This window comes from Pyrgilauda ruficollis, unplaced genomic scaffold (assembly GCF_017590135.1).
Source record: "Pyrgilauda ruficollis isolate IOZ18807 unplaced genomic scaffold, ASM1759013v1 scaffold65, whole genome shotgun sequence".
NCBI classification, from domain to species: Eukaryota; Metazoa; Chordata; class Aves; order Passeriformes; family Passeridae; genus Pyrgilauda; species Pyrgilauda ruficollis.
In genome coordinates this window covers 3,287,768-3,312,658 of record NW_024528266.1, presented here as the reverse complement: position 1 = coordinate 3,312,658, position 24,891 = coordinate 3,287,768, and the positions used below count along the sequence as shown (strand labels likewise).

The following is a 24,891-nucleotide window of genomic DNA, read 5'->3' as shown; positions in this document are numbered from 1 at the left end:
CACTGTCCCAACTGGCTCCTTGTTTTGCCAAAGTGTTGTCTGCTGGTTTGATCGCTGGCATGTTATAGACCTACAAAAGAGCAGCTGTGAGATAAGATGCTCAGACTGGCAGTTTTCCATCTCCCTTACCTAGGAAAGGAGAAAAAGGAAGTCTCTTGCATCTTCCATTTCTCACTTGATGGGCTTCTGATGAACAGCTGCTGCAAGATATTCTTTTAAAAATCCATCTATAAAACTCGCCCAGTAAACAAAGAAGCAATCCCAAGCAAGCCCAGGAGCATTCATATGCACATGGCTTTGTAAGGTAAGGATTGTATCATGCATTGCTGCTAAAATGCATGATTGTTATGCCACACAGTGCCTCTGTGTGAGCACACACAGTGAAAGTGCTTGGAATAGCTTCCTTTCTATCTGCTCAGCTGAAAGGCAGTGATCGTGGTCAGGCCAGAGCCAGGAACAAAAAGAACTCACCTGTCGGGGTCCGCTGCCCCAGGGGCTCCCCTGGTGTCTCTGCACATCCACAGTGATGTGCTGAGATCCCACATCACCAGTGCATGGTAGTGCAGTCGCGGCTTCTGTGTGCAATTAGAAAAAAGGACAAACCACAGGGTAAAGTGAGAGCACTGAAATTTTTATTTGTTACCTCTAGGTACCACGAGTTTGACATTAATAGGCAAGACCAGTGAATGAGCAGCAGTACATTGCATTCAAACCTGATTCTCCAAAGCACCAAAAATTGAGCTAGATTTACTTTCTTAATCCTATAGTCAGCACACTAGTCTGGAGCTGCTGCATCTTGTGTTGTCCCTAATTTAGTAGTACATTTTTATGCAGTTAGGGGGCATGAGGAAAGAGTCAGTTGTGTAGTACCACTTCTACATCATCATAGGACTACAACATGCACATTCTACTATGTGGCCCAAGCAACAAGAATACAAGTAGAACAGTTACGGGTGGAGACAAGTTCATGTTAACACCACCTATGAGTTTGTAGAAACCTTTTTGGACAGGTACCTACAGCAGTTCATCAATTTGTGTGGGAACGTTACACGCATGCACAAGTGATACAGTGGAAAACATAGCAGGAGCGGCAGCAGGACGGAGGACAAAGGTGAAATCTGTGATGGGATGCACTGGAAACAAGAGACCTTCCTCAGCTTTCTACAGCAAGTCTCTGCTCTGTTAGCGAGGCCTGCTGGGCAACAGTTTTGTTCTCATGGCTGCGGAGTTTTGATACGACTTCTAGAAATGCCATGCTCTGCACTTCCTTTTGAAGAGGTTCTGGAAAAGGAAATATAAAAGAAACAGTGCTTTGTATGAGATAGGCAGAAGAAAACTGTGAGAAACTTTTCTACTAAATCCTGTACACACAAGCACACACCTGTGAGTACAGATAATCTGGTTGTTGTTTACTTTTTTGATGATGGAGAGAACTTTTCAGGGCCTCCAGCACACACAAACATGGAAATCCATGGATTTCAGGTCATGATGAATGATGAAGCTGCTGCATAGCAGTTAAGAATATCCACCTGGATTACCTTCCAAAACAGATGCTTAGGAAGTATTTTTAGTGAAACATTTTCTCGGTTTATTCTTTAAACTAGCCTAAGTGAGCTGGCTGTGACAGGCTCACTGCATCATTTGTGTGTGTCAACTCTTAGTGGTTGTGTGGGGGTGTGAGATGGGTCCTTAATGGATGTGTCACCACCTGGTCACTGTTTGCTGTCCCTTTACAGCTCAGCTCTGAAGTTAATGCAAATGACAACAGCAGAGCATTGCCCAGTGCTGTGCACATGGATGCAGTGTGTATGTTCTACTCAAAACTAGGAGACACTGTCTGATGATTCTGATCCTGGATTGCATGCTACTTACTTTTTGTATTATTTAAGAGAGGTTGGCAGCAACTCATAAAATTGAGCAGAAATTGTAAGAAATTTGACAGGTTTTCTCTAAGCCTTGTATTCTGAACATCTAAAATGTTTTGATCTAAAATAGTTGGTTTTGTTACATGCCTCTCTAGTGAAATCCCACTCAGCAACAAATGCATATTATTTTGTTTTCCACATGTTGCTGGGGGCCTAATCTCTGAATTTCCCAGGAGAAAACCCAACCACCTGTTTCAGATAGCTATGCTTTATGCTGCGTTATTTACTTTTTTTTTTTTTAAAGCAGGCTTTGGCATTTGTTCCCATCCCTACCTACTTTCTTGTTCACATGTTTTTAGTTCTCATGCAGCTTAATCCCTACCATGTAAGAGCTGGCACCTCTCCTGCTGCTGTGCACCTGGGAACGTGTATGTACAGACTGATGTCAGTGAAGCTGTTGGAGTGTTCATGCTATGTTTGCACTTCCTGCTTTCTGCTGAGATATCAACATGTTTAAGCAGGTATTTCACTGTGCTTTACCATGGCTGGTAACATCCAGTTTCATGGAGACTCTTGCCCATAAAAGACTGTGCTAGCTAAGAATGCAGTGCTTTGGATGATCCATTTTCCATTGTCCTCATTTTTCTTTCCCATTTACTCAGTTGCAAGAGGAACTTCTAGATTGAAAGAATCACATAAAAATAGGTATCTGTTAACTGCTTAACACCATCTGAAGTTCAGCAAAGGCAAATGCAGAGTTCTTCACCTGGGGAAGAATAACCCCAGGCCCCAGCACAGGCTGGGGGCTGATCTGGGGAAAGCATCTCTCTGGAGAAGTGTGTCCTGGTAGACAAACAGCTGTCCATGAGCCAGCAGTGTCCCTGTAGCCATGAAGGCCATTAGTATCCTGGGGTGCATTAGGAAGAACATGGACAGTAGGTCAAGGGGCCCTCTGCTCAGTCCTGATAAAGCACCATCTGCAGTGCTTTTGTCCAGTTCTGGGCGCCTGAGTACAAGAGAGACATGGAGCTCCTGGAGTGGGTCCAGTGGAGGGCGACAAAGATGATGAAGGGACTGGAGCATCTCTCAGAAGGAAAGGCTAAGGGAGCTGGGTCTGTTCAGCCTCAAGAAGAGATGATAAAGAAGGAAACTCATCAATGGCTATGACTATCTGAAGGGAGGGTGTGAAGAATACAGAACCAGGCTCTGCTCAGTGATGCCAAGTAACAGGACAAGAGGCAACAGGCAGAAACTTGATGCAGAGGAAGTTTCACCTGAACATGAGGAAGAACTGTTTCACTGTGCAGGTGATTGAACACTGAACAGATTGCCCAGAGAGGTTCTGGAGTCTCCCTCACTGGAACTTTGTGGATGCAATCCTGTGCCATGTACTCTTGGAAGGCTCTGCTTGAGCAGGGAGGCTGGACCACTGTGGTCCCTTTCAACTTGACCCAGTCTGTGAACACACAGATGTTGGCAACACCATCAGTGTGGTTAAATGTGATACCCCATAACAAAGCATAGTAACAACAGCAGTCACTGGAGAACTAAATGAAACCAATAATTAAGCCAGTGGAGCTGCTTCTAGTCTTTATTGAACTATACTGGGGTCAGTTACTTTAAAAATAACTACACAGGTCTGTTCACAGTAAAATAAGGAAATGTGGCTTGTGATGTGGAGATGGTTATGAGAACAGTTTAGAGGCAACAGAGCTGTAAGAGGTGCACATTAGTATTTTCCCTTGTAAAGAGCAATCAGCTCCTTGATTCTCCTCTCCTTGGTTAAAATAGTAACCCCCCCCGCCCAACTTAGAAATTAATACCAGGGTTGCTCAGTTGTTATTCTGTGTCCTCACTGTTTTTACACAGATCTGTTCATCAGGAAGCAGGACAGAACACTGGGTCAGTCAAACACTGGGCCTTAACTTCACAGCTGCATAATGCAGTGACATTCTGTTCTCTGGGAGTAGGGTAAAGAGCCTTATGTCTAGGCAAAGCTTACAGTGCGGTGGCAGACTGAACTCTGCCACTCAGATAACCCTAAAATACGCCCCCTGAGATAAGACTGCTCTGTACTCTGTTAGACAAGAGAGACAGGTATTTGACTTTAAATAACTCTGTCAGTCTTGCAGGTGACAGATTCAGGAAGGGAAAATGCAGCTGTCAGGCAGATTTTCTGAAGATGATTATTTTAGTTGGAAGCAGTGGAAATAAAGATCAAGACAGTGAGGCTGACTGTGAACCTTTGGCAAAAGGCTTGTGCTCTAAAATGCATGTATAGTCCCAGGCATGAAATGGCTCAAGAAGGTTGTGAGTAACAATTAAGTTACAGGTCTTAGCATTAAAGTGAGTGCCTACTGAGGGCTGAGGCTTGTTAGCAAATTTTGAGCACAATCTTTGCACACTGAGATGTGTATACTCTTTAGAACTGGGTATTTGCTCCTATAAGATGGCAGGAATACAATATTCACTTGCATGGATGTACAGGTCTCCAAAATTACACTTGCAGTAGACATGGTGAACTCTGTTTAAATGAAAAAGCACCTTTGTTTACAGAGACAGCACACATTTAGCTGTGGTAACTTTTAATCTATTAATTGAATTGGTGTAAACTATCCTCTAGAGAACCTTCATATGTTTCACACTTGGCAAGTTATGCAGACAGGCTCTGACTTTTCACCTTTCTGTAATTATTCCAGTTCTTTGTCATCTTAGTTGACTGTACATGCCTAGACCTTTATGGAATGAAATTTTTCTCTCTCCACAGATTCAATCTTTCTTAAAGAACTGAATGAAAGAAACATAGCAACTTCTTGAAACCTTGAATGAAATTTTCCCCATTACACCTTGCTCTTTTTTGTTTTGTGGTTTTTGTTTGTTTGCCCAAACACAGGTGGGAAGTTGGAATATCAAACCACAGCCTGCTCGAAGAGCCTGTAAACAGCCTGACCTTTAGCAGAGGGTAAGCTCAGAGAAATGAGAGTTTACAGTGTCCAGCACTGATGTGTGTTCATGCACGTTGTGCCTCGGTCGGCTGAGCATGCGAAGGCTGTTGAGGGAAGGAGTCCTTCCTAGTGACATAAATGTAAGGGTCCTTAAAGCACCATCACACAGAAATTACAGGGAACTTGCAGCTAAAAATGAAAATGAAATTCTTGCGATCTGCATATTTGCAAAGACAACTTGATATTGTACAGTTTTAAATGCTTTCATTTCTTTCCTGTCAAAGTTTGAGCTAGCTGCATCCTACAGAAGCCAGAGTCAAGTTTCTGCAGTTAATATCCAAAAATGAGTTAACAGCTTCATCCTTGATACTATAGATAGACATTACAGAGTCATAGTAAACTGAACCTTTGTGTTTATATCCATTGTGAACAGAGAACCAGTCACAGTGTTTCCACATACTCTGTGTTCAGCTGTAGGGGAGAACTATATTGCATACATAAATCTTGGGAAGTAGTCTCTCCTGAATACTCACCAGATCCTATAAGAGCACAGATCAGCACCATGGAGTTATATTTTATTTCTGGAGCACTCCTGTCATCTGAGAGCAGTCTGTGTAGAATCTGAACAAGCTGAGCATTTTCAAGATCCTTTTCAGCAGTGACTGAAATACAAGTGAAAATTCGTAAGTCTGGAAGTGCCACTTGCTTTGACGCTTCCATGTGTTATCCCTTTATTGAAACATGATGTCTCACCAGAGTGAAAGGCTGTGGTACATAACTCAGTGGTATAAAACTCAAGCACATATTTGATGGTATGATGACAAGAATCACAGCTCTCGCTATAAAAATGTGAATTTGTCTAACTGCTTGAAAGGACGGTCAGAGTTTAATGATGAAATGTAGTCTTAATGTTCAGTAAGCTGATGGAAAAGCCATGAGGCTTTCTAGCCATTTAAGCCAACACCTGGAATATTTCAGCTTTCAACACTTCCATTGCCTGAATTTGCTTTTGGAAATTCTGTCTGAGTAAATAAAGATTGCGTAATTCTTGATTCTGTGGTAGAGGGAGCTCCGGGTCCATTATAAAGCCTGTGGAAAACTTTTCAAGATTTCCATCTGAGTTACTGCCTCTGTAGCTTTCTAAGATACATGTATTGAATTTGGGCTCGACCTTTAAATGCCTGAAGACAAGACAAAGAGATGATTCATGTGAATAGGAACATCTTTCCTTTTATTTAAAACAATCCCTTGATGTATTGGCAGTGATTTGAAAGTTGAACAGAGCATTCCTTTAGTACACAATGGCAAGAGATGAAATCAAGAACAAAAATATGTAAGTTGTTTGCTTAGTTCCTTATTTAATAAGTAAGTAAACAGGATAACCAAAACTTCTGCTGAACATTTACTTTCCTGTTTCAAAAGCTGAGGTACTACAAATGCAGGTCAAGACATGGAATCATGTTTGCCTTCTTATGGCAATTCTTGCACTTAATCCTGGGTAATTTAATGAAGATATGTTGGGGGCATTAACCACCTCTTTGTATTCTCTAGTTCTTACTTATTAGGTAAGTGGACTCTTCACTTTGAAAAGCTCTCTCAAAAGCAGATTAACATTCCAGTGTAGGAATGTGGTCAGGTCATATAGTTTCTAGTCTAAGGTATGTTTGTTTTCTGAGTTTTACCCCAAATCTGAAAGTTAAGCTGGAGGGCCTTTCTAGATCACTCCACCATCTACCAGAATGATGGAGCAGATCCCGTCTAACCAGCACTCTCCAGTTTCCTGCATAACATGATGGCTTGCCTGTGTCTGCATGAATCACCACAGAAATACTGAAAGGCAGGTGGAAGGAGGAGGTTATTCTACATTGCATTCTCCCTCCATGGCTTCTCTTGGGCACAGACTGGAAAGGAAACAGATGGAATGAACTCCTGGAATACTCACCTAACTCTAGAGCCGCTATCAATGCCAGTGCAACGAGAGCTTCGTTTTGCATTATTACGTGTTCGCTGGTCGCCATGGTTACTAAATGCTTGATTCCACCACTCTGTACAATGGTCCTAATTACATCCTAAAATAAATAATGCAAAGATGACAAAATTCTGCATTGCATGCAAACTGTATTAAATAAGGGAACTGTCAGGGAGGCTGTGTTATCTTTGGGTAAGGGTACTCTTGGCTTTGTGCACATAGAATCACTTTATACATCAATATGCAGGCCTATGTATTATCTGTTACTGCTCTGCAATTGTAAGGTACAGGGTGTTAATCAAGGCAGGTGACCCCATAACTATGTTAAGACACACATAATGAACTCTTTTCCAGGTTCTATGGTGTAACTCAAGTTCTCACGCTGTGCCATCAATCATCAAATAATTAGGGGTTCGAAGTATCCAACAAACTATATACTTGGGGTAAGGAAACACACAAACCTAGTCATAATAGTTATTAAATGCTTCATCTCTCTCCACGAATTTTCAGTTTCTTCAAAATGTTCAGAGAGGTGAGATTACAAATATGACACCTTACTATGTAACAGAAATGGTGTACTTCAAAAGCTGTTTAGACATAAGACAGGAAAAGGAGCAGTGGTATCTTAATATGGAATTTTTCTTCAAATACAAAGGAGGTAAGGAAAAGGTATGTATGGGACACCAATGTGTTGGTTTCTATTCTAAAGCCAGCTGTTCAAATGAACTGTTGTGCAGTACTGCTGCCCAATATCTAGGAACTTAAAATGTTACTTAACTGGGTTAAATGTGTCTAAAATAGATAAAAATACACAGCTGGGATTCTGTTTTCAAGTCCAAAATTTTTTCAAGTCCAACTTACGTGACAAGAGATAAAGATTATAGTAGACTAATACTATACAGGTGTTAGTTATAATTTCACAAGTGGTTGTGCACCTCATATTTTCACCATCTTATATCCCAAAAATACTTGCAAATTGTTTGCCTGAAAAGTCAGGTTACTTGGCACACTGAAAGGAAACTGTTCAAGGAAATATGGATTGTTTTTTATTATTTTTATTCTGTGAGAGCACAAAGGTTTGAAGTAGCATTTATTTCTTGAAACAAGAATACGATTTAAATTTTTCATCTGTATCTTAAATTTCCATTTAAAACACATCCCCTTTCTTATACCAGCCACAAGCCAAAATAGTGAGATGTATAGTCCCCCTACTGTGCGACCTTAACATAAATAAAAAACCCCAAACATCTAAACCTAAACACAAAATACCATCTTAAATACCTTTAATCCCAACCTCAAAAAAAAAAAAAAAAAAAAAAACCCAAAAAACCAAAAACCAGCACTTCAAAGTAGTTTTCAGACTGAGACAATCTGGGACTGCTAAGTTCTACTTGAATTGGTGTGGAATTTTGGGTATATAAGTCTTAAGAACCAATCAGCATCTTCGACACCAAAATTTTTTATATTGTAGCTGAACCTCACCCTTTAAAAGGCAGTACCGAATAGATGACTGCCATCAGGTTTGGTGCTAGTGTGGCTGAAATCACAGGTACCTACTCCAGCTTTGTAGAATGACTAAAACTGGCTGTTGCCTTTGTAAATATTACCCCAAAGCATTTAAAATTAAAAGTCCAATTCGAATCTGATGTTGTTAAGAACCATACAGCTGTACTCATATTCAAACCTAGAGGGCAGCAAAAGCTTAAAAAACCCCGCCCTCTCAGCTGTTATCCTCTTAATGTCAAATTTCCTCTGTGAGTACATGCACCCCACAAAAATTAATTCAGCTGTGATAATGCTGTTAATTTCTGACTTAATATCTATTTGATGTCATCAGTAGTGTCTCCATATTTAGAATTGAATTCTGTTGTCCTATAGAGAATATTTTTTATGTTTCACATCTGTGGTGGTGTTTGCCATCCACGCATACATGTTGGGGACTTTGGGGAGGGAGGCAAAAGAAGTGAGAACCAGAAAAATGAACCCTGATCAGTTTTAGAGGCTGAACATAAAATGGAGAAAGGGTATTAGACAGAGACAGTGATATTAGTAATCAGCAAAGATTTAAATCCCTGTGAGGCCTGCTGATTTGTTCTTGGAGACACTCAGTACACAACAGGCCCCTTCTATATTTTTCACTTCATAAATGCCATGGATGAATGAAGAGGTCACTGTTACAGTCCGAGCTCTCCAAATCACACTTGCTATTTAAGTTCAGTAATGCAGCCTGTGTTCATATCAGTGAACATGCTAAAGGAAGTCTGAGCCTGAAATAGCCTGTCTCCAGAGATGTGTTTGTCCTTTATAAGGCTGCTTTGTCTAATAATCAGCTGAGCAAGAATGAGGGACTTGGGACTGCTTAGGTAAAGATATTTGATTGATGTGAAGGTGATGGGAGGGACAGATGAATTTTTCCTAATGTTATACTTTTTGCCATATACAAGCAAGCTTTTGTTAGAATTTGGAATAAATTATCATTTCTAATGATCCATCAGAATCTTAAAACTCTGAAATATGCTGTATGAGGAGTAGGGAGACAGACTATTTCTGGATCTCAGTTTTATATAAATACATAGCAAGATCCTAACAACTGAGTTCACTGATTCCTCATATAGAGCACCATTAAAACATAGAGAATACAGCATGCTGAACTTCTGCAGGATACATTTAAAATAAGCAAGAGTCAAGCCTTGGGCAGAGGAGATGTAACATATTAATACCCAAGCTGGCTCGCTGGAAGGATTGCAAGGTGGAGGGTTGGTTACCAACAGCAAGTGCACAGGTAACTTGGTTCTGACAAGCTGACCTTTTTCTCCACTAACTTACTTTTGATTTGCTGTGTCGTATAAGTGCAGAAAGTAGTCTGTTGGACTCTCCCATCACACCTGCGTGATCCTTGGCTTCACACCACTCCACCAATCGTTCCACCAGTTTTACGTTTTTGCCCAGCTGTTCAGCTGCTTCTGCTACATGATGCCGGAGCCAACAACACAACAAAAAGGTTGTCACTTTTTTAAGCAAGTGCTAGAAAAACAAGCTGAAAGTTACTAACTTGGAGGTGTTAGAAGAACTGCACTAGCCTGTACTACCAGTGGGAAAAGTCTAGGTTGCATTGAAGCAAGTAAAGCCAGTCAAAATTAAAAGAAATAAAAAAAAAATCCAGTAAAACATTCATAATCCAGTTTTTGAAACAATTTATCAGCCCGGTTAATGAAGCTTGTGCACTGATGAAGAGCAGGGAAAATACAGGTGATATCACACCCGCAGCTGAGCTGTGAGCCAGCTCAAGAATTAAAAACCAGGAGGGACTGCTGCCAGAAGGGAGCACTGTGGTCAGTTAGATCAGGTTTGATAGACTGTAAGTCACGTAAGTTTCGTCAAAAAATGTCTATTTCACATCCAATAGCTTTGCCAGAACTAGAATGGATCTTTTGAAAAAATCTGTAGGACTGAGTCAAAAATAAATACACAGCTTATTTACCACATGAACTATTTCTGGGTTTTAGCAGACTTCTGATTTTATAAATCCTCATCCTGGAACAAGCTGGTAACTAAAAGGTGCTTTTTCATTTTGGAATTGCAGTCTATCAATTAATAGAGTATTATCCTGTTCCAAGGACCGAGGTACAGCCAGGGAATACAGTAAGTGAACAGCAAAACAGGAGTGGTAGCTCAAAACACTCACACCTCAATACACACTTGTAATGTGACAGTGTAAAGAAGTTCAAAAATAAATAAGCGTTTGACACCTATTTGGAGGGTCCCTGGTAGTCAGTTTAGCAGTTCTGAAAAAAAAATCAACCCATATTCCTCTCCTTTTGCATATGTATTAGATTTATTCCATGACTTCAGGAATGAAATTTAGAAAAACTCTGCTTCTCTAAGAATCTTGGCAGCGTATCACAGACTGAACCAAAGAGAATCACTTAACATAGAGAACAGTTTATTTTTACCTTGTGCATCTATTAACATTCTTAATGTTCCCAGCAGCTTGAACTGAACGGGGGGCATCTCCGATCTGAGAAATTTCAATACAGCTTCTGCAACGCCAGCTGATAGCATCTTAGCCTTATTTACGACTGCATGAATAAAGAACAGGGATTGATCTCAAAAACATTTCTGGAAGATGCAGTTTATTTCAGAGCTGGTCTTGAAGCACATTTTCAGATGTGGTTTGAAAAAGAGGTTGTGAGCACAGACTTCAGGAACAGTGTGCACTGGTGATACTGTGTTGTGGAGAAATGTCATGGTTCCTGTGAAATTAAGTGCTTTTTCCTAGCATGCACATCTAGATTTCTGTATTCAGCTTGAGCACCACTGAAGGAGTAGACTCCTCCCTTTGGTGTAGGAAAGGCATCTTCCACAAAATCCATCAGGTAGAAGCCCAGGCGCTAATACTTGCCCCCCCAAATATGAGGAAACTTCTCTGAGTCCCAACCACACTCTTCTGTTTCTCATAGGCAAAGGAACTAAACCATCCAATTAGCAGAATAACCTCTCACCCAGTTCCAATGCTTCATACAAATAACATGCTGGCCTGACATGCTGGAATCAGTTGTCTTTTGTTGCCTTCTTCCCCTCTCCAACCTCTCTTTCATCCCCTCCACTAGTCTATGTTCTCCACTTTCACATAACTCTCTGAAATGCATTTAAGGTGCAAACCTTGCCCCATAGTGTACTTGGAAAAAAATACTTATTAGGTATTTGAAATAGTGTTTTGACACAGAGCTCATCACTGAGGTCAGTTATTACTTGTTCGTTTCTTTCTAACAATGTACAGGGATGGTTATGTAGGTCTCTGGCAGACATCCTTCAGCATAGGCTACAGGAAAGCTGACTGATGGAAGTGAAAAGAATGACTCACCTGAGAAAGGTAAGCAAATGGAATACTGCTAAATCTCAGTGGGTTTAGTTATGTATGCGTGATCATTTCTAAAAGTTATGATTTGTAAAAACCAAAAATAGTAAAATAAGGTTATATGGATGAAAGACTTATTTTTGGCTTGGCACAAGAAACCATATGCAAGTGTTACGGATTTGCTTTGTTGTGTTGTGTGCGTGCTCTACCTTTATGCTTGGGTAATCAAAACTCACACAAATTAAGTTACTGTAAACGACAAAATTAGCATTCAGCTTACTGCCAACACACAGTAACTAACTGCAATAGGCTGGCTATTCTGTCAGTCTACCTCCAGCTCTATATATAATTTAGCAATTTTCAGTGTCTTAAGTAAGATGCAGTGTTTTAACAAAGTGGGTACTGTTCTCTGGTGGGGAGCCTCAGCTGTGAGACAGATTGCAAATGAAGCAAGCAGAAAGAAAAATAAATATGCAGTGCTCTGGACAAAAAGTGTTGAGGAATCATATTCAAGGCCTCCTCAGCTCCTCGCCAATTACAAGGCTGCCCTTTCTTTGGTGGGGGATACTGTGTGATCAAAATGGCAAGGGACAGTCACCATGCCTGTCATGTATTCAGAACTGCTTGTCTGAACTGCTGTGCAACAGACGCAAAAGCAGTGATGGGTCAGAATGAAAAGCAGCAGTTTGACCTGCCTCTAAGACTGTCAGTCAGTGCTCCCACCCACATTCCCTGGGGGGTACAGTGGGAGAACAGAATTTCACCTTTGGGTGGTTAGCAATGCAAAGAGAGGCTTACCAGGAATAGCCAGGTTTCTGAGAGCACTCAGTGCAGCGTGCTGCACAGTTACATTTCCATCCTCCACATGTCTGTCTAGCAGATCCATCAGCTTTTGAACTATGCCATTATCCACCATATGGATGCAGTTTCCGTCTGTGCGAGATGTAACAAGTCATTTGTGAAGGGAAGATTATTACTAAGATTACTACAATAGCTTCTTATGAATAGAAGGGTTGTTTCCTTGGTCCTTTTTCGATTTCATTGTTGAGAATTTGACCACCATCATCTGTGAGAATTGCAGTGCTCATGACAAACTTACAAAAGTGATAGAAGAAATACTGAAGAAGGCAGAAATCCCCTATACCCCTCTACAAATGCAAAATAATATTTTAAAGTAGGTTTAATGCTTTTGAGGATTGTAAAGGTTAAAACTAGTCATGTTACTGTGTAACTCAACGGCAGCTTTACTGCAACACAGTTCTTATTTGCAGCTGTACAGACACCATGATAAAGGGGAACACATAAATTTACATAAGCTATTATGGCATGTTCTTACCATTTCTGGCAAAATTTGCAATAGCCAGAGCTCCTGCAAGCTGTAGCTGATGACTATTGGAAGGAATCCATGAAAGTACTCTTTGGAACACACTGCCTTTTCCTCCTTCAAATAACTTTTGCATGGATTCATCTGGGGTAAAAAGCACAGAGAGTCAGCAAGCCAAAGTGTTTGTTAGGGAAACTTCTCTTTATATCTGTGAAGCTCTGCTGGTTCCACTACAATTAGTCCAGTCCTGCAATGAGGGACAAAATCTGACCTGTTAAAAGTTTGCCTCGTGAGTAGCAGGTCATCTAGGTTATTTAGAAAATTAATAAACAGTGAAATTCAGCAGCCAAACAGCATTACAAGTATCTGCTGTTGCTTTGCAGAACATAGTGACAGCCCATCCTTACCTCCAAGCAATAACAGAACCATAAGATCAGAAGCTGTTTTAAGCTCTGCAATATCATCCTCTTTATCACTGTCCACAGTCTTCTGGACGATCTCAAGTAAGCACTCCACCAAACCTGCTTCAACCAGCTGCAGTTTAATGACATCTGGAAAATAGCATGGATAATAGGAGTCGGAATCAGGATTTTAAATGCATCTATCCTACACACATATGCAAGACAGGCTGTAAGAAACAGTGATGTCGGTGTTTTCACTGACAACTTGTGTACATAAAACCACAAGTTCTTTATTTGAAATTCTTATGGCCAGCTTCTGTTATTATTCATCTAACAGGCTCTCCCTGGCTCTGGACTGCCTTTAGAGCACAGTCATAAGCTGAAGGTGTATGGAGCTCTTCACTTCTAAAAATGAGGATATTTCTCTACAGCAAACTTCTGGCATCTCAGTCATGGCACAGCAGACTCCTAAGGACTGTGCTGTGCTCATGCTTTCCAAAGACAGACAGTATGTCTGCCATTTGATGAAAGGGCTCCAGGAAGAGTGCAGAAAGGCCAAATCCAAAAGGTTCGGTTGGCAGAGAAGTTTCTTCTGGAAACTGATGAGGCAAACTATTTCTTAGTTGTCATTCAAAACAAGGCTTGAGAAGGTAATACATTTTTTATTTCAGGTGACATAGAATCTGGGAATAATATTTTTTCCCTTGTTTCTAAAATAACAAAATATTTAACAGATATTTCCCTTGGAACCTACATGCCTAAACTCCCTTTCTGTTAAGAGGGAATGGCAGACTGTCTTATGCTATGCTAGGTCTCTTCATATATGGAAGTGATTCTGGTAGTTTTTGCAGGCTGATTTTGAAAAACAGTCACAAAACTCTGCAGAAGTGTGCCAAAGAAATAGATTTCTCTTGGTTTTCTACATGAAATGGTATTTTTACAAAAAGGTGTTCAACCCAAGTTAAAATATTTTTAGGCCAGGGATTTGGAAATATTTTTTTCATACAGTTTACAAGCCACACTTGGGAGAGGAAGTGTGTTCTACCTCTGGTAAAGGATGTGTCTGACTCTCAGTTTCCTGGTGTCACTAGGCTTTTTGCCTCAGTGAAATTCATTGTTCCTTTAAGAGCGGCTGACCTTCTCATGAACTTCGTAAGGAAATGCAAAATCTCCAGTTGGGATTTTTTTTAAATAGGCTCTTTTGCACTGAGGTGCTTTTAAAAACAGAGAATTCCCTTAGCTATAGAATAGAGGGTTGCAGATGTTCTGTGATTTGAAATTAAAATTGCTACACCAGCATGCTTAATCAACAAGTAAATTAGAAAAAAAAGCCTTAAAACACCCCAACCACCAAAATCCAGACTCTGCAAATACTTCATTGAGATGTTTTTCCCTTCTGACCTATTGCTAATTATCTACAATCAAAAGCACCTAAACAGTACCAGCAAAGTGAACTCATTAAAGTATGCCTTGAATCCACAGTGGAAATGTTTTTCTGACTGCCTCTCAACATCTGAGCATCTGAGTTAGGGTCAGCAGCAATGAATTTCTCAAATCTTATAGCAACTAAAAACCATACTCTTAAGAAAAATTAAGCATTTGAACTGACATATATCAAACACACAAAAAGTTCAACCCTGTTTTATGTCATTCTGAGGATGGAGCTATCTTACAGCAGATTTTAAATTATTATATAATAAATTATATATTTTGGAAAAGATGTGCCTTTTTAGAGCTGAAAAAAGGAATTGCTTTTCCATGCCACTTAAAATAAAAGTCAAAATACCTTTTTAAATTGAAGCGAAAGTTTATCCTGACTTACATATTGTAAAACAGACACACGCAGAGTGTGCATGCACAATAGAATAGGATGAAACATAAATCTGAGTTTGCAGTTCTATCTAACAATCTATTCAATTAAAAAAAGCTTTAATGCTGAAGTGGGTAAAACACGGTTAGAGAGCCATCAAATACTGTGATGTCTTCCCTACACAGAACTGCTTCCCACATCGGTCCAGCTCCACCTGTTAACTCATTTCTTTATTTCCATTAAGGGCAGATGATACATTGTACAAGCAACCTTTGTCTGATCCTTTGTTCCTCTGGAGGAACATCCTGCAGGGATGATCAGGGGTGCACATCAATTCCTGCTCTGGCTTGAGCAGTGAGTCAAACTCCCAGGGGCTGCCTGGGGCTATGTAAGATACGCCACCAAACACCCAAATTAAATTCATATGATCTCTCAATGAACAGTAAGGGCAGAGTGTCCAGCCCTTAGCTCTGCAATTGACATGCCCCTGGAAAAAAAAAGGTTATAGGAAATGGAACTGCCAGTGGCTCTGCAATTCCGCGAAATTATGTCCTGGTGCTCCAATGGTCTATGAACACTTGAGCCAATGTTTGCAGACAAATGTTGTGAAGCTCTTTAAAAAGCAGCTTTTGATATTCCCACTGTGGGCACAGGGCAATAAAATATAACACAATTGTATACAAAGTGAATCAGTGATGGAATTAGCATCAACAATGTGCTGGCTCCTGTCATATGCTCAACAATTAAGACCCATTCACTTTTCATGACACTACAGTCACAAGAATCAGCTGTGGTGGCTTTGGAAGGAGACAGCTCATTACTCTGCATTTAGTGCCTGAAGAACATATTGATATATTGAAATAAAAAATACACATAAGGGAATGAGTAAAAGATAGAGTAAGAAAAAAAAATTCTCACCATTTTCTGCCAGGGGGGCCAAAACTTCAAAAATCATCTCTTTTTTATCATGCTCTATTTGCTTCTTGAACAGTTTCACAAGCTCTTCAGCAATGTTTGTGTAGGCAAACTGCTCCTTACTTGACTCTGTGAAGCAAAAGGAGATAAAGTAAAACAGTATAAAGTAAACAAAGCACATATGAAAGGAGAACTCCTTTTTCTCTTTGTTACCAGGTTTATTCAGTAAGATGACTAACAGCTCTACGCAGACAAGAGCAATAGACTCGTGCTTGTCACAAAATGAAAGGATAAATTTTTAACACTTTAAATTAATTATGGTTAAGGCTGTTAAAAATATATAAATACATGATTCAAGGCTGTTTGGTCTGGTTTTGTGCACCAAAATATAAGCTAGCTATAGAAACAGTAACAGTACAAAAAGAAGTCTTTGATTTCCCTCACCTTAATAGAAAGAAGAGCAGGTTATATGCTGCATCTTCTATGGGAGAGATGAAGATTTGCACCAAATGGTTTAATATTTACATGGTCTCATGATGGTGACATTTCTTTTGAAACCTGTGTGTGGCTGTTGCTGGACCATCTCATACCGCACAGATACAGCATAAAGCAGCTTTACAGATGGGCGAGGCTCCTAACAGATTAGCCAGCAGATCTTCAAATGTACATTCAACAAAAGCACCTCTTATTCCATTGCCTGTATCATATTCCTCCTCACTGGCAGTATTACAAGGGATGCAGGTGGTAGGGCTGGTGTTCTGCATTCTCCAGTTGCCACCTCCTGAGGGCCATCTGTAGCCAGCAAACCTTCCAGCACCTTTGCTATTGCTCTGATGAATGCTTAGGGATTACTTTACTGTAGAACTGACCCCAAGGACTTGGGAAAAGCATGAACTGCAATCCTAGACACTTTTGTGCACATCTCATAATTTTCTCTCGCTGTGCATGGTTGCATAGTATATTCTATGTGGATTTTTGATCTTTCCAGCATTTTAGCAGATCCATCACTGGTTTGTGCCCTGCTTTGACACAGAATTAGAGTCATATAATGCTTTTCAAGGGATTTGTGCAAGGCTGTTGTCTCGTAAGTGATGAAAAATTATAACCTCACCTAAAAAATTCCCTGAAGTTATAAGGCAAAAATAAAATAATACAGTCACAATGTGATTGACTATTTCTTAAGGGAGAATAAAGTATTACAAAGTAAATTTATTTTGTGTCAGTCTTAGGAAACAAACACCTTTTCAATGTGTAGAACTGGAAGGGAAGCAGCTGCTATAAAGTTTCTTTCCCATGGTTCTCATTACTCAACAAGACAGAGCTGCATCTTTCCAAAGAGGGAAAGAAAATTCTCAGTGAGTCTATCATTTATTATATTTAATATCATTATGGATTTGGTTGCATTTAAGCACTAGAACTTTCAGTGTATGACTCTTACACTTTCTGCTGTGCAGACAGAGTACAGTGTCCATCCTGCAGACCTCTGATTTGTTAATTTCTTTAGTGCTACCTTGATGGCTTTTTCTGCTGTTGATTTGTTATAAAGAATTGCCTGCTGTAAATAAATTTATTATGTGTATGATCAAACTAAACTAGCTAACACAATACTTTCTCTGGCCTTGAAATCTGTGAACTCAGACCACCAAGTACTACAAACTCAGAGATACATTTTTCATATTTTGAACTGCTGAATGTTCTTAGATGACATTGCAAGTGCTACGTATTATTTACTCCAGTGTAAAAAAACCTCAACTCATAAAACTAGAATTTCCCCAAATATGTTAGCAAAAGAAAAATATAGACCACAAATGTTAATAAAACACAGGCCTTAACAACCCATTTATTTACACATGGTTGAATTCCAATGAAAACTGATGTGCTTGCAAAGACATCAGATCAAAGCAGGGCCACAAACTTCAATTTAAATGAAGTTATAACTAAAATTAACATCTATCCATGATTTACAGGAGGTATTTAGACTAGAATATATTAAAATCCTGCACCTAAAATAATAATGTATATGCAGATTAATGAACTGTGCCTGTCTCAGTTTCATTCAGAGATTTTCATGACCCAAATGTAGTCTCGATAAAACTTTGTGGAGCTACACCAGAATACAATATTTATATTATTAATAAATAATTCACATTTGGTAGCAGTGCTATGGAAATACTGTTTAGATGATTTAAAATGTGCTTAGTTGCACTGAAGCACAGTAACATAAAACATAAGGTTGAATTAAGTACCGAAATAAATTTCAGTTACTGAAGGGGGAAAAAAAGAGACAACTACATATTCTAGAGAAAATAAGCAAAAATTACATGTCTATTATTGTTGAATGTACTTGAAAAGGATTCAAAAGGACTTGAACGAGCTTTTGTTAGTCTTTAACTAAGACATAACATTAAGAAAACTGGATGTAAATTTGAGATTAGTATTGTGGACTTACCGAGTTCTGCTAAATTGCCAAATGCAACAAGGCACATTTCTGTCAGAGCTGCATTTTGGCAGTGAATGCCCAACAATTTCACTAATGTAGGAATAACACCCATATTGATAAGCTGTGACTGCAAGGTATCTACATAAAAAGAGAGTACAACAGTGAGTTAGCATTTCTCTTCATAGTACTGTTCGTTTAACCAAAAAAGCATTTTTCACACAAAGCAACTTCTAGGCTAAGCAGCATTAAATTGCCTGACTCCTCTACTCTTCAGACTAGGATTTGGTTCAGATTTGAGATACAAACTCATAATTCTTGTCCCTGGCAATGGAATGTACTTCCAGAAATATTCCTTCCTGATCTGTTCATAGGGTATAGTGAATTATGCAGCTACTGACAATTTTGTGGTTATCAGGTTCCTAATAAATGTCAGGTTTGATTCTGGGTTCACTGAGACTAGCTGACTGAAATTGACCTGACCTAGGTCAATGAAACAGTGATTTATCTGAGAGCTTTTTCTATATACTCTTTCTAAAATTAAAGACCAAAACTGGAAAATTAAAATTAGAATGAATATAAACTGGCACTGAAATAAACATGAAAAGTTTTATAAACACAGGAAGTCACAATGTAGATTATGAAGAGCTTGAGAAAAAAAGAAAGTTTAATAAAGACAAAAAATGGAAGGTTTAAGAAAAGTCCTTAGAAGCCATTCTGATAATTTCTTGCATAGGATGAAAGTTTATAGTATTTACAAGTAAGAAAAGTATTGCTCCTAGGTGTCTGCAAATAGAAAGATGCTTTGATGGTTAGGCAGAAACATGATTGGTTTAAAAGATTATTTATAACAGTATTTCCTCTTACACATTTTACCTATAACATAGCAAAGAAGAAAAACATTGTTTCACAGTTGAATAGAATGAAGCAGACATAAACACACCAGATGTTGTTTAGTAATTTTCCTAAGCATCTTTTTTTCCTTTGTTTCTAAAGCACTTCAACTATGTTTACATGTTACAGACTCAAAAGAAAAGGTTCCAAAGCCCAGTGATGTCAAGAGAATTGTATTACTTAATTTAGCTTTTGGTGAAGTCCTACTGGGGAATTCTGGGGTGGTTTTTTTTTTTTTTTTTTGGTTTTTTTTTTTTTTGGTTGGTTGGTTGTTTTTTCATTTGTTTGATTGTTGGAGTTTTTTTAGTGTGGTTTTCTTGTTAAGGAATTCATTCTAGGCAACTGAAATCAGTTGGAGTTCTTATATCTGTGGCTTCAGAGCCATAAAAAATTGCAGATTTTACAGGGAGATAAAAACATATGACATCTGAAGTTTAGTAAATTTAGAATCATCTCATGCTCTCAAAAATCTCTTTGAAACTTTCCTATAATGAAAATTATGAAAGATTTCAGAATGTTTAGCTCATTTGTATTCAGTATAAAATACTTTGATAATAATTATGAATTTGGTATACCAAGTAAGTAAATGGCATGGTTATTATAGGTTATTGGGGATGAGCAGGAATCCTTATGGCTTGACATCCTTAATAAAACTTTATTACTTACCAGTAACTGAATTTCCCTTTTTGGGGGGAGGGATTACCTCTTCCACAGATTCATGGTCTTTAGTGAAATTTATGAGAACGCCATGTCAGACACCAAAGAGCTGTTGAAGTTGTCAAATTTCAGGTAAGTACAAATTGTACTAGCGCATGCATTGAATGCCATTTTACCTCTGGCAGATGTGTGAGTCACTACTACACCCTCCTACTTCATTCCAAACTGACTGGAAAAATCTGTCTTTCAATAGGAAACCTGGGGAGAGAGGGAGATGGAATGGTTCTACAGAGAAAATTGTTGTGTAGGAGAACTCAAGTTACTGGTAAATAATCTGTTTTTGTCCTTGGTTTGTGATTGTCCCCTGTAAACACGTAGGAATTCTGAAGGAAAACTGGTCGTCATGGAGAGTGGGAGAACAAAGACACAAACCACAAATGCCATAGAAAATTATTTGGAAAGAAATTGTTTTGTTACTAGACTATATCTTTAGTCACTCTAAAAATCTCTTTATCCAACTGTAAGTGATAAAGAGACAATCTCTATGGAATTCATTCCAACATCAGAAGCACAAACTCTCCATTTTGAGCAGGTTTTTAGTTCTTCTGTCTCTTTCTTAATACAAAATATATAAAAATCATGGAGGGAAACCACATAACCTTTGAAAGGAAATAGGAATCTTAAGAGTCAGATAGAAAGATATATCATTGTTCAAGAGAGCATGGAGTGCACTGACTAAAGGACCTCTAGAATTTCTAAACTAAAAAAATGAAAAAAACCCATATGCTAAGAAAGAACAATTGTATTGGGTCAAAAGTCAGGTATTATACCAGACTCTATACCAGTCTGATTTTCCCAGAGTAGAAAGATGGCACCTGAGTACAGGCAATATCTACAGTGATAAGAATGGCATTACAAGAACTGACAGTAAGGTAAACATTGCCTTAACAGCAGTAAGCGTTCATTTAAAACTTATAAATTTTCTCCTTTGACAAAGGGCAACCCTGTGAGTCACAAAGCTGCACAGGAAGCAAGACCTTTGAAAATAAAAGGCTGCTAATAAACAGCAGCTATTTGCTATGTTTATACTTAAGCCTGGGCTTGCCTTACAAATTCTGGACCTGACATTTACATCTGTCATTATCACCAGCAGGAGGCTCTTTCTCTAGCAAAGTCTATTAAGCATTTTAAGAGAAAAGTATGAGGCATCTCACTGGTATGGAGACCTACAGCACTTTTTAGTTCAGATAAATTAAAAATACCTAAGTGGTTCAGTCTCAGCTGGAGGAACTGCCAGCAGTTCTCTCTCTGCCCTAGGAAAACCTCAGACTGGGTAACTTGGACTAACTGTGTATCTTGGCCTTTCACTGCAGGAAGTGTAAATGCCCTACTTGATCAGGAGACCATTTTGGGGAAACATGCATCCATCCTACAATCAGTTGCCTGACACAGGACTAAAGCAAGCTGTGATGCCAGGCAACGTTGTGTTTCAGGATGAAACAGCACTTCTGTCCACTTCCTAAGCAGAACTTTATGCACAGAGAGCGGGAAGCACGAAAAACTGAATGCCTCTCCTGAATTTATGACTTAAAACCACAATTTACACTGCTATCACGTGTTGCACTATGTCTGTGTGTTCTTTTGGGGTGAAAAGCACTGACAGTGATGCTGTACAGATGCATATACAGGTAGATAAAAGGCAATCAATACATGCGCCAGCACAAAGAATTACCTACCTAAAACTTGAATTTCAATGGCTCCATGTCCTTCGGTGACACACATGGAAACTCCAAATAGTAAGATCTGAGGAGAATATCCCAAATTGAGAACTTTATTGGGGGCATTTTAGTTAAAAATGCTGATTTAGGCTAATTCATGATTTTGAAAATAATTTCAGAAAACAACTCATCATTTGTGTCCCATCAATAACTGTGATGATAATACTGAAGGAAAAGTAGTTTTGCACAAATTGATGGCTTAATTTCATACCCTAGAGAAACCTGCTTGCAATCCCCGCAGCTATGTTAAATCATGACAGAACATAAAAGTGATTGTATTGAGTATTTCACTGTGGTAAGGAACATACTTTTTATCTGCTTTTGCGTACTTTAGGTTACTTTGCAATTTGGTATATTTAGGTCTTGAGCATGCTAGGCATCTCTAGCTGTGATGTAAATGAAACAAAATGACAAGCATGAAAATTAGCAAAGGTAAGTCTTAGGAGGAAGCATTACTGAAATACTGCTGTCAGACCATAATAATGGTGCCATAAATCTCCCCTTCATTTCTTGTATATTTACATAACTTCTGCAGATGGTCAGCAGTGCACATCAGACCCCAACATTCATTCCAGTTGCTAAGAGTTTTGTGGGAATAAGAAAGGCTCAGCAGTTGTATGATTTAACATCAGGATGACACATTTTACGAAGGTGCTGAAGGAAAGACAATCTTGACAGACTGAAGTTTGCCATGAAATGAAATGAGGCAGCAGTCTATAAAGGTGATTATTTTTATCTACATATATACGCTCACATATATAAATGTACGTATATTTTCACACATGCATACTGTATCCAGTTAACTCCTGATCTCCAATTTGACTATCTAATAAACCAATTGGCCTAGTTCTTCCATAATTTCTGCATTTCTTTAAAAAGCCTTCTTGGTTTGTTTTAGAGGTCTCAAGAGACAATTTGTTACCTTATGGATTGATCCCATTTACTTGCAAATAGTCTTGCCTCACAGGATTATGGGATCTTCAGAATAACCATTCATATTTCTAACTCTTACGTGAGTGTTTGCATATGATTGTTAGTTTTATTAGATTAGTTATTAGTTTTCCCCTCTTTATCCAAGCCTGCTTTGCTTCTTGCTCTCAAGCAGATAAATGGCTACACAGAAGCTAATAACTGAAAGCAGGGATGAGCTATTTGTGTCTGATTTAATTTGGGTAGTAAAATACAATTATGACAAGATGGTTGAGATAACCTGGGCTGAAGGCAAAGGGATGTTTTCCATCAGAAAAAACCCTCTAATTTCTAGCAGTGCAATTAAATATCAACACTTTTTTTTTAAGCTTAAAAGAACTGCAAGGAATGCCAAAGTTTGAGTTTGTTGTCTTAACAATTGTAGCTACTACTGAAATGATAAGATACCAAGGAAGGAAAGAAAGAATTGAGAGACAGTAAGCAAAAATAATTCCTGAACACAAGCAGATGACACAAGAATGTTGTAAAAGGAATCTTATTTTTAAAGCTTAGACAACAATGTTATGACTGGAGTTACAATTGCAAGCTGAGTGTCCAGAATCAGGATGAGATACAAGATGCTCCATTAATTTGCTCTGTTTAGGAAAAGGAAGTCTTACTTGTAGCTGCTCCTTAGTTGCCTCTTTTGTAAAACTCATGTGTGATAAATCCCTTAAAGTACTCAAGACTGAGTCTCTCATGTTTAAAAAAATAAGGCAGTTAATAGTTACTAATAATGAAATAGTAGCTATTGGAAAAAGAGGGCAATTAGCTGACGGGGAATGACAAACTGTTTGGAATCAACTAAGACAATTTATATACTCTTTTGCTCATAAAATGCTGATGATTAGAAAATACTAGGGTGTTCACAGATAATTAGATGCAACTAAGAACCAACTGTGCTGTAATGGTCCTTATCTGGATAGCTAGTACAAATTAAAAGAGTGCAAGTCATTAAGAGCAGTTAAAGAAATCTTCCAAGTCCCCACCTGTAACTTTTTAACACAGCATGCCAAGCTGGAAAATATTATAGAAACATGAAAAGAGAATGCAGAAGTGCTGTTTCAAAGACTGAAACACTTCCTCCTTACTTAATATTTTTTCTTTTATTTTTGTCCACTTGGTTTCCATAACTACGGACAAAGAAATCTGTAACTCTAGGCTGCAATCTCTTACTGCTTGTCCTTCAACAAAACCAATGCAGTTTTTTATCTTCTTTGTAAGTAGCTGGGATCAAACCTTTGCAAGTAAATCCCAAAAATGGTATTCACTAAGTTGTGAGCACAATTAACTGTCAGGGCAATCTCAGTTTTGATGTTTAACAGGTCAGCAAAGGATTTAGTCAGACTATTATTCACCTGCTGCTGCAATGCATGGAAGTAAGTGGTTGACTCAGGCTCCTAGTTGACACTGACTGCTGTCCTGAAAATTCACAATGGCCCACAGGTGATATTTTTAGACCAGCTCACAATTACGGTCCAATTGTACTCATGACTCTTAAAACTAGCAAGACAGGTCAAGTACCCATTTCTCCATTCACATGCTACAGGTATGGTCAATAAATTTTCTTCTAAAAATTTAGTTCTCTAAATCACTTTTCTTTTTTCTTTTAATATTGATTTGTCATATCATTTGGGGTTTAATTCAATGGTTGCCCCAGTCAGTGAGCAAATTCACAATGAAACTAGAGGACACAAATCTTACACAGTCTACCCATGAATGCTGGGCCAAACATGAGCTGGGTTCCTGCAAAAGGAACCCTTCCTCAAGGAGACAACCAAGTGTGTGGGGTAAGGTGGAGGTTTGGTCAACTTCCAGCACTCCTCCCTGATGTGATGGTAGAATACGGGGCTGGTGAGCACCCTGATCCAAAAGGAATACTCCTGCATTTCTCACTTCTGACACTGCTTCAGTGGCTCCTGTGAATAGTGTGAGATGAAAGATGTCCTTTAGCAGAGAGGAGAGCAGCTAGTGAATCCTCCTAGCTGTCACTGAACCACACAAACTGCTTTATTGATTGCATCAGAATAAGCTCTCTTACTAGATGGAATGAGTCATTTGTTCAATGT

General features: G+C 38.9%; 1 protein-coding gene across 6 annotated transcripts in view; it reads right to left on the bottom strand.

The window, feature by feature from the left end:
• Positions 1–615: 615 nt before the first annotated feature.
• Positions 616–24,891, bottom strand: part of RAP1GDS1 (Rap1 GTPase-GDP dissociation stimulator 1) — a 90,751-nt gene continuing 66,475 nt past the window's right edge. For all 6 annotated transcript variants that reach the window (XM_041484294.1, XM_041484297.1, XM_041484296.1 and 3 more), the window contains 10 exons: positions 18,537–18,665; positions 16,091–16,216; positions 13,369–13,512; positions 12,974–13,105; positions 12,436–12,570; positions 10,733–10,858; positions 9,606–9,745; positions 6,753–6,879; positions 5,344–5,472; positions 616–1,281 (listed from right to left, as the gene is read on the bottom strand). In XM_041484294.1, the coding sequence (XP_041340228.1) occupies positions 1,154–1,281; positions 5,344–5,472; positions 6,753–6,879; positions 9,606–9,745; positions 10,733–10,858; positions 12,436–12,570; positions 12,974–13,105; positions 13,369–13,512; positions 16,091–16,216; positions 18,537–18,665 (1,316 nt within the window). In that variant the 3' untranslated portion in view covers positions 616–1,153. The remainder of the gene's footprint in view (positions 1,282–5,343; positions 5,473–6,752; positions 6,880–9,605; positions 9,746–10,732; positions 10,859–12,435; positions 12,571–12,973; positions 13,106–13,368; positions 13,513–16,090; positions 16,217–18,536; positions 18,666–24,891) is intronic.